Consider the following 7643-nt stretch of genomic DNA (forward strand, 5'->3'; position numbering starts at 1 on the left):
TGGTATATAGGGAGATTTTAAGTGGCTTATGAATATGCATTAAATAACATCCGTATAGTAAATGTTACTCTTTTTTTGTTTTTGTTTTTGTCTTTTTTCGTGTCCGGCAACGGATTGCAACCCTCAGTGTCGCGCCCGAACCGGACCGGGACCGGCAATGGGGTCGCAACCCTCGGCGTTGCGCCCGCACCTCGCTCAGCCAGTGAGCGGGAACCGGTCTGTATGTGGGATCCGAACCCTCAGTGGGAGTGCCGCCGCGCCGCCGCGCTCCCAAGCGGCACACTGTAGCAGTGCGCCACTGGGCCGGCCCCGTAAGTGTTACTCTTTTAAATCTTCTTCCAATCCTCCTGATTTCATCAGGGAAGATATCTCTATTTTCAGCTGGTATATCCTGAACATCTTCCAGACACCTGCTAATCTCACTTACTTGATAGTGAGATGGTCTTCGGTTCAAGCTGTGGTAGGCAATAGTATCTAGTACAATTAAATAACTTTGTTTCAGTATATTTATTTTCTATGATTATTCATCCATTTGGGGCAGGCGATACTGGTTTTTATTCATCATAAGGATTTAGTTTCCGGGAAATTATTTAATCTTAAAATGGGACATGCTTCTACAAAAAAACACATTTAGTAATCAAAACTACAAGCAATACCGCTATAGGGCAAAAATCCTGAAGGTGGTACACAAATGATTTAACTTTGAGAGAACGACCTTACAACAATTTTCTGAGGCAGCTCAGATGAAAAAAAAAGAAAACACAAAAAGAAAAGAAAAGCACAAAGAGCCTGGATCCAAAGCCCTCTCCCTACTTCATATTCGATGCTCCCTCCACTACACTGGCGCTTGTCAAACTTTACAGTGCGTACGAATCATTGGAAGGTCTCCTTAAAATACAGATACCTGGGAATGTGCATTTCTAACAAGTTCCCAGGGGAAGTCGACGCTGCGGGTCGTAGGGGTACACTTTGCTTCCAGTATCGCCCAGAACGCCGACCCCGCCTGCAGTGACGTCACGGCAGAGATGCGCGATTACGTCCTTCCCCAACGCGCCAACCATGTCCGGCCGCCCAAAGCTTTCCCCGTCGTGCTACGGGCTCCGCCCTGCCCTAGGGCCCCCTCGTCTAACGTCACGCAGTGCGCTCCGTCTCAGACCTGTGACGTTGTGAACGTCTCCCCCGTGACCTCTCCGGCCCAAAGCCTCAGGCGAGCACTTCCTAGCCCCCCGGCCCAGCACGAGACTGCAACCGCGCGTCCCCCTTTACCTGACAGGGGCCGCCGGACCCCCGTGCGCAGCCAACACAGGGAGGGAGCCGCCGCCGCCGCCGCCCCGGCGCAGCTCATTTCGCTGATAACAAGGCAGCCACTCCGCAGAGTGAAGCAGGCCAATCGTGGCCTTGGCGCAGACTGATGACGCACAGCGAACGTAGGGAAGGCGCGGCTCGCTCTGGCTCTGGTGGAAAGGCCCCTAAGCCTCCGCTTCCATTCCATTGGTTAGAAACCGCAAATCTAGATATTCTATTGGTTGCTGTCACTATCAATCACTGGGGCGCCCGATGGCGGGAAAGGAGGCTTGGGTTGCCATGGCGATGAGAATGCTAAATATTTCTTTCAAAGATCTGGACAGGGTCAGGACTTCTCAATTAAGTTCCTGAGAGGGGACCGTGAGAGAATTACTTACATCATTTTTGTGTTTTACCTACGTGCAAGGAGACTTTTCTCTATTTGTATCCTACATCCACTAAAAGTAGTAGAAATTACATGACGAAATTAAATTCACTGGATGGTCAATAATGTTATCTTTAGGTGGTACGCTGAAAGCCGACTTTAAATTTCTTCTTAGACCTTTTCTCTGTTTCCAGATTTTCTTCAGAGAGATATATTATTTTTTGTATCCACTTTACTGTATTGTTGCTGTGCGTGTATATTGGTGCAAATTGGTTTTCATCGTTTTTTTGTGTGTTTTTTTAATGGATGGGGAAATTTAGCAACATATATCATACTTTTTGAAGTGCATATTCATTAATATGGCAGTCTTACTTGTACGGGTTACACAACAAATAATTTTTCAAGTGAGTTATGTATGTATATGAGGGCAAAAAAAAGATGCATATTTGAAAGATATACAACAAAACATTTAGTATTGGTAACATCAGAGGGTTGGACTGTGAGAAGGGTGCTTTCACTTTCTACTTTAAACCCCTGGATTATTTATGTATTTTATCCAAGTTTACTATAAAACATTTTAATATACAGTGCTACTGTAAAATAATTGAAGTTTCTGGTTATTTTATATTGCTCTACGGTGTTCAAATTAACACACTACAATAATTTAAAATTGTAACGAACCCAAATACTTAGTACTTAGTGATAGTTAGGGTGATGTAACATTCTCAGGTAAAACTACTGAGTCTGTACATCTGGCTCTCAAGAGCCTTGAAGTTTTCAAAACTTTTGCTTTAATACCACTTGTCATTCTCTGCCCCTACGGAGAAAAAATGCTGACAAAGACATATGGATGTCCCAGTCATTTATTATTGGGGAAGTCTGGAAACAAAATGTTAAACAAGAAAGTATTTAAAAAGTACGGTCCATCTGTATGTTATATTATGTAGCCTGTTGAAATGTTTTTAAATAATTTTTGATAATATGAGAAAACACTTAAACATTAAGTGAAAAAGAAATGAGAATACCAAATGTTTTCTTTCTTTCCTACTTTTCATCCTTCTTCCCTCCTTCTGTACTTTCTATCTTAACTTTTCATCCTTCTTCCCTCCTTCTGTACTTTCTATCTTAAATTTTGCCAAGATTAACAGCAGGTGTCCATATATGGTGCTTATAAGTGATTTTAATTTTTTTCTCTGTAGCTTTTAATGTTTTCTGCATTCAATTCTGAAATATAAAAGCAAATATATTATTTTCCCATATTTGTACCTTTTTGTGAAGATACTTGTACATAATCACACAATTAAACAAGTAGCAAAGCCATTCCATGTCCCAAGCACATCCCATGCACTGGAAAGGAAATGCACCAAATGGAACTTACTAGTAAGTCTACACCCTATATAAAGAAGATACATTCAGAAATTCTCTCTTACCAAAAGTTCGAACTGAACCTCATAGTGCCACCGTGTCAATATTCCTTTCTTCTCCAATACTTAATGCAAATGGGTACCTACAATCAGATTTGTAGCTGCAGGAATTTATTTTGTCAACTTAAGAGTTAATGCAAACTAAACTTGCCTAACTGGATTCTTATCTTTGCTGGGATGAGAGTATTTTGTAATTGTGAGAACCTGCAAGGCTGCCTTAAGAACAAGGGCTGAATGGGGAAAGACAGAAATGTTTGCAGGGACTTTCAAAATTCCAGCTTCCAGTGTTTGTAAAGGGCAAAGTGGGGCAAAAACAATCTGAGTATCCACTAGTGGTCGCATGATTATAGAAAGTATACATTGATTCAATGGAATGCTTTATAGCCATTAAAAAGAATGAGGTAGCTGCTTATATGGAAAGATCTTCAAGATGTTATTAAGGAGAAAAAAATACATATTTCATAACATACACCCATACATACTAGGGTATTCAAAAAGTTCATGGAAAAATTTGTATTGTCTTTTAATACTATTTTTCCACAGACTTTTTGAAGTACCTGTGTATATATCAGATTGAATAAGTATTATAATTTTCTGGAAGAATAAAATAAATGTCATGAGCAGTGGTTCCCTCTGGGGAGTAGGATGGGGAATGCTTGAAATAATTTTATCTTGTAAGTTTAAAAGACACACATACACCCTCTTCCTTGGCTTCAACAGAGCCAAGGAATCCTAAGATCACTCATCTGATGATTGCATTAAACACTTCTCTCCGATTTTGGAAAAGACAAAGAGTAACTTTACAAACTCTTAGAGTTTTCCACAATCACTTGATTGTTGACAAGAAGCCTCTGTGAATTCATATACACATACACACACTTTAAAACCTTCAAGACACTGTTTAATCAGTAGTTTTAATGCACATTTGTGAAAGCTGCACTTTAAAAATTATACAGACATCACCTGAAGTTATTAGTCAAAACGTATAAAAACATTCAAGTAAGAGGTATGCAAATTTACACCATTTAACTAATATATTAGAATATTTCAGTATCAGTTTTATAAAAAGGAAAGAAAACAGAGCAATATATTCTCATTGTGTCACACACACACATACACACACACACACACAAAACTTGAATGTCCTCAGAAGCATGGTAAAGGCAAAAACATTACATATATAAAGGCAGTGGGCAGAAATACTTATAATTAGAATTTTTTAAGTGAGGTTGGAATGGACTTTTGATTACTTAAAATTCCATGGTACCAGTTGTTAGATTTAGAAACTCATAACCCTTAACAAGACAGGAAAGACTGAAAAGCTCATCAGTCACACAGGTACAAAAATATCCCACGTTAATCCTATCTTTGCAGAAGAGCCAGGAAATGGTGGCGGCAAAGGGACAGAAATATAGAAATGTATTAGCTATGGCAAGCTTGCTTTGCTCTTCAGAGCAAGGAGTCAATCATTTCTGAGGAATGGAGGTGGGGGTGGGAATTATTAACAGCAGCAGCTTTCTCAAAACTGCACCCAAGTTTAAATTCCAGGTTACCCCCCGAGGAAAGGTCTGGAGCCAGTGAAAGAAAGAAGGAAAAACAACGTAAGGAAAGCTCAAATGGTCCATTACAAAACTACAGTACTTTGAAAAAGATTCTGAAGATATTAAACAATAACTTAGTCTTCTATTAAAAGATTTGGAACTATCAAGTTTGGGTAAGTTTATGATGAGGTATTTATTGCATAAGGTTTTCACTGTAACGGAAATCTTAAAGAGATATTTTGCAAGTTTTGTAAAATAAAGATACGTGCATTTAAAATTTTAAGCACAGGAAAACAAATAATAGCCCTGAACACTGTGGAAATGTGGATTTAAGAAACCAGCATCTAGTTTGTTACGCATTCACAGACTAGTCTGATCAATGAGCTGAGCTATAACCCACAACCCAAGACTCTTATGCAGCTATCAAGTTTGGGTAAGTTTATGATGAGGTATTTATTGCATAAGGTTTTCACTGTAACGGAAATCTTAAGAGCTATTTTGCAAGTTTTGTAAAATAAAGATACGTGCATTTAAAATTTTAAGCACAGGAAAACAAATAATAGCCCTCAACACTGTGGAAATGTGGATTTAAGAAACCAGCATCTACTTTGTTACGCATTCACAGACTAGTCTGATCAATGAGCTGAGCTATAACCCACAACCCAAGACTCTTATGCACATAAACTCCCAGCTCCAATACTAAACTGCCCTTTCCAGCCTGGTTCTGAAACTGTAAGTGTCCTTCAGAAATGAAGATCCTAGTGTAGACCAGGAAGGGGAATGACATTTGGAAGACTGAGAGACAAACTTTGCTTGCCTCTTAATTTTGAAGGCACTTGGTCCTCTGCCAAGTCTCAGAACTCAGGACTAGATGGGAACTGAAGGCTCATGGGTAACCAGCCCCCTAAAGAGAGCTTTCTCCTGAGTAATGAAAAAGGCCATAGCGAAATGCCCAGGAAGCTAAGAAATCAGGGCTGCCACCCTGAAGCGGTTCCCCTCCTCAAGAGGCTTAATCTACGGCATTCAGGGACTGCCTATTCACACAGCAGGGATGGGCTCTTCTCTCTACTTCTACTGCTACTGTGTAGCTGAAACTTCCATCTTCTCCATGTTCTCACGGTCTGTTCCAAACATCATGACTCAAGGATTTCTCTTCATTACATAAAAAAATCAGGTTTCATCTTAAGTCAACAGAGACATTCAAAAGGGTCACTACTTTTAAGAAACACTTTTCAGCCTAAACCCCTAGAACCTGGTTTAAAAGAAATAACCCAGCCTCATGAACAAATCACCTCTACAGTTAACTTTGAAAGACAACACAAATAAGCTATTAAAAAATAGGAAAGTCTTTCCTCCTCAATTTTTGTTTTTAAAGCTTGAAATCGTGGTGCTGATAACACCAAGGTTAGGGTATCAATCCCTGTGCCTGCCAGCTGCCAAAAGAAAAAGCTTGAATGGCTTAATAAGTTAGTTTTTTTTGGTAGAGTTGTCACTGAGCCGCTGGTCTGCAGGAAAGATGTGGGTTTGTCCCTGTTTTTCTAAGTCACTAGAGCCCTAAATTGGGGCTGGGTTATGTAAACACAGCTGCACGTTCGGAGTCACTTTCAAGAAAAGCCTAAAAGAAAAATATATTTTAAAATTTCCGCTCAAAACCTAGGTGGACTTTGTGGGCTCCACAGAGTCACTACATCAGTTTAGAAGTGACGCACAGACTATCTTCACGCTGAGTCTACTTGGCTCCTCATATCTCTTTGGGCTTCTGTTAGTTTCTGGATTAGATATCGCTTGTCGCGACTTTCCTTAAAAAAAAAAGCAAAGAATTTGAAAATACATTTACCATATTTGGAAACAAATATCATTACATTTACCCAATGAATTACCTACCAGACCAGGGATGAGGAGTTTAGACTCAAGCACTGGACTATTGTCACCAAAAAAAAAAGCAAAGAATTTGAAAATACATTTACCATATTTGGAAACAAATATCATTACATTTACCTAATGAATTACCTACCAGACCAGGGATGAGGAGTTTAGACTCAAGCACTGGACTATTGTCACCCGTGTCCCCTCCACAGCCCTTTGTCCACACAGCAGGCGGTCATTTTTTGAAAATGTACATCTGACTTCTCCTTAGCACCTTCCATTGGTTTCCCATCACACTCAGAATAAACTTGAACTTCCCACCAAAGCCCTCAGGCTACACTATGACTCGGGCTGATGATACAATGTCACCTTGCCTCTCCCATCTCCAGCCACACCCCCCTTCCTCCTGTCCCCAAGAATGCCTGGCTCATCCCCTCACTGTACCCCCCGCCTCCCACGCTCATCTCTAATTAGGACCGCTGATAATTAGCTCCTATCATTCAAATCTCAGCCCACTGTCACCTCCTCAAAGAGACCCTCTACGGTCACCATCTACAGTAGCAGACGGCACACTTGTCACTCTAACTGCCTTGTTTTTATTATCGTAGTAGCAGTTATGGTTATCAGAATTTATCTTATTTCTTTAACTATTTAGCAATTTCGTCTCTCTTGTTCACCAGCACATCCCAGCACTGAGCACAATACAAGGCCCAGAATGGGCACTCAATGTATATATTGAAAGAATGAATGAGTCTGTGAATGAATGAAGCCAGAGGGGGCTGGGCCTGAAGGCAGAGTTCGGGGGAGGTGGTGGTGAGAAGGAGGTGCAGCAATTCCACCCCCTCCGTGAGAAAGTGCCACTTTCTGTAAGGTGTCCTGGCTAAATGTCCCCAGCCATGGCCCTCTGGGCCTGTGCTTCCATACCAGGGACAGCTGCTCTCGGAGCTGGACAACCACCAGCTTGTGCGCTCCAGCTAGCGCGATGAAGTAAAACATAACGAGCCTGCAACACAAGACGGACGGGTCACCAGGGAGCCCATATGTATCATTTGAAGGCCACTAGAAAAACAAGCTGACACATTCTGCCTGCAACAGTTTTACTTTCCTTACAATTAGAAAAAAAAAAAAAAAAAAAAAAAAAAA

The 7643-nt window shown here is 40.8% G+C and overlaps 2 protein-coding genes across 2 annotated transcripts in view; both read right to left on the reverse strand.

Annotated features, from left to right (window-relative positions):
- Positions 1 to 1404, reverse strand: part of COQ7 (coenzyme Q7 homolog, ubiquinone (yeast)) — a 14764-nt gene extending 13360 nt beyond the window's left edge. The window contains exon 1 of the mRNA XM_008577626.1: positions 1267 to 1404. Coding sequence (XP_008575848.1) covers positions 1267 to 1345 — 79 coding nt within the window. The 5' untranslated portion in view covers positions 1346 to 1404. The remainder of the gene's footprint in view (positions 1 to 1266) is intronic.
- A 2568-nt stretch (positions 1405 to 3972) lies between these two features.
- Positions 3973 to 7643, reverse strand: part of TMC7 (transmembrane channel-like 7) — a 53588-nt gene continuing 49917 nt past the window's right edge. The window contains exons 15-17 of the mRNA XM_008577625.1: positions 7425 to 7503; positions 5314 to 6433; positions 3973 to 5054 (exon numbers count right to left, since the gene is read on the reverse strand). Of these exons, the coding sequence (XP_008575847.1) occupies positions 6353 to 6433; positions 7425 to 7503 (160 nt within the window). The 3' untranslated portion in view covers positions 3973 to 5054; positions 5314 to 6352. The remainder of the gene's footprint in view (positions 5055 to 5313; positions 6434 to 7424; positions 7504 to 7643) is intronic.

Source organism: Galeopterus variegatus, unplaced genomic scaffold (assembly GCF_000696425.1).
Source record: "Galeopterus variegatus unplaced genomic scaffold, G_variegatus-3.0.2 Scaffold1552, whole genome shotgun sequence".
Taxonomy (NCBI): Eukaryota; Metazoa; Chordata; class Mammalia; order Dermoptera; family Cynocephalidae; genus Galeopterus; species Galeopterus variegatus.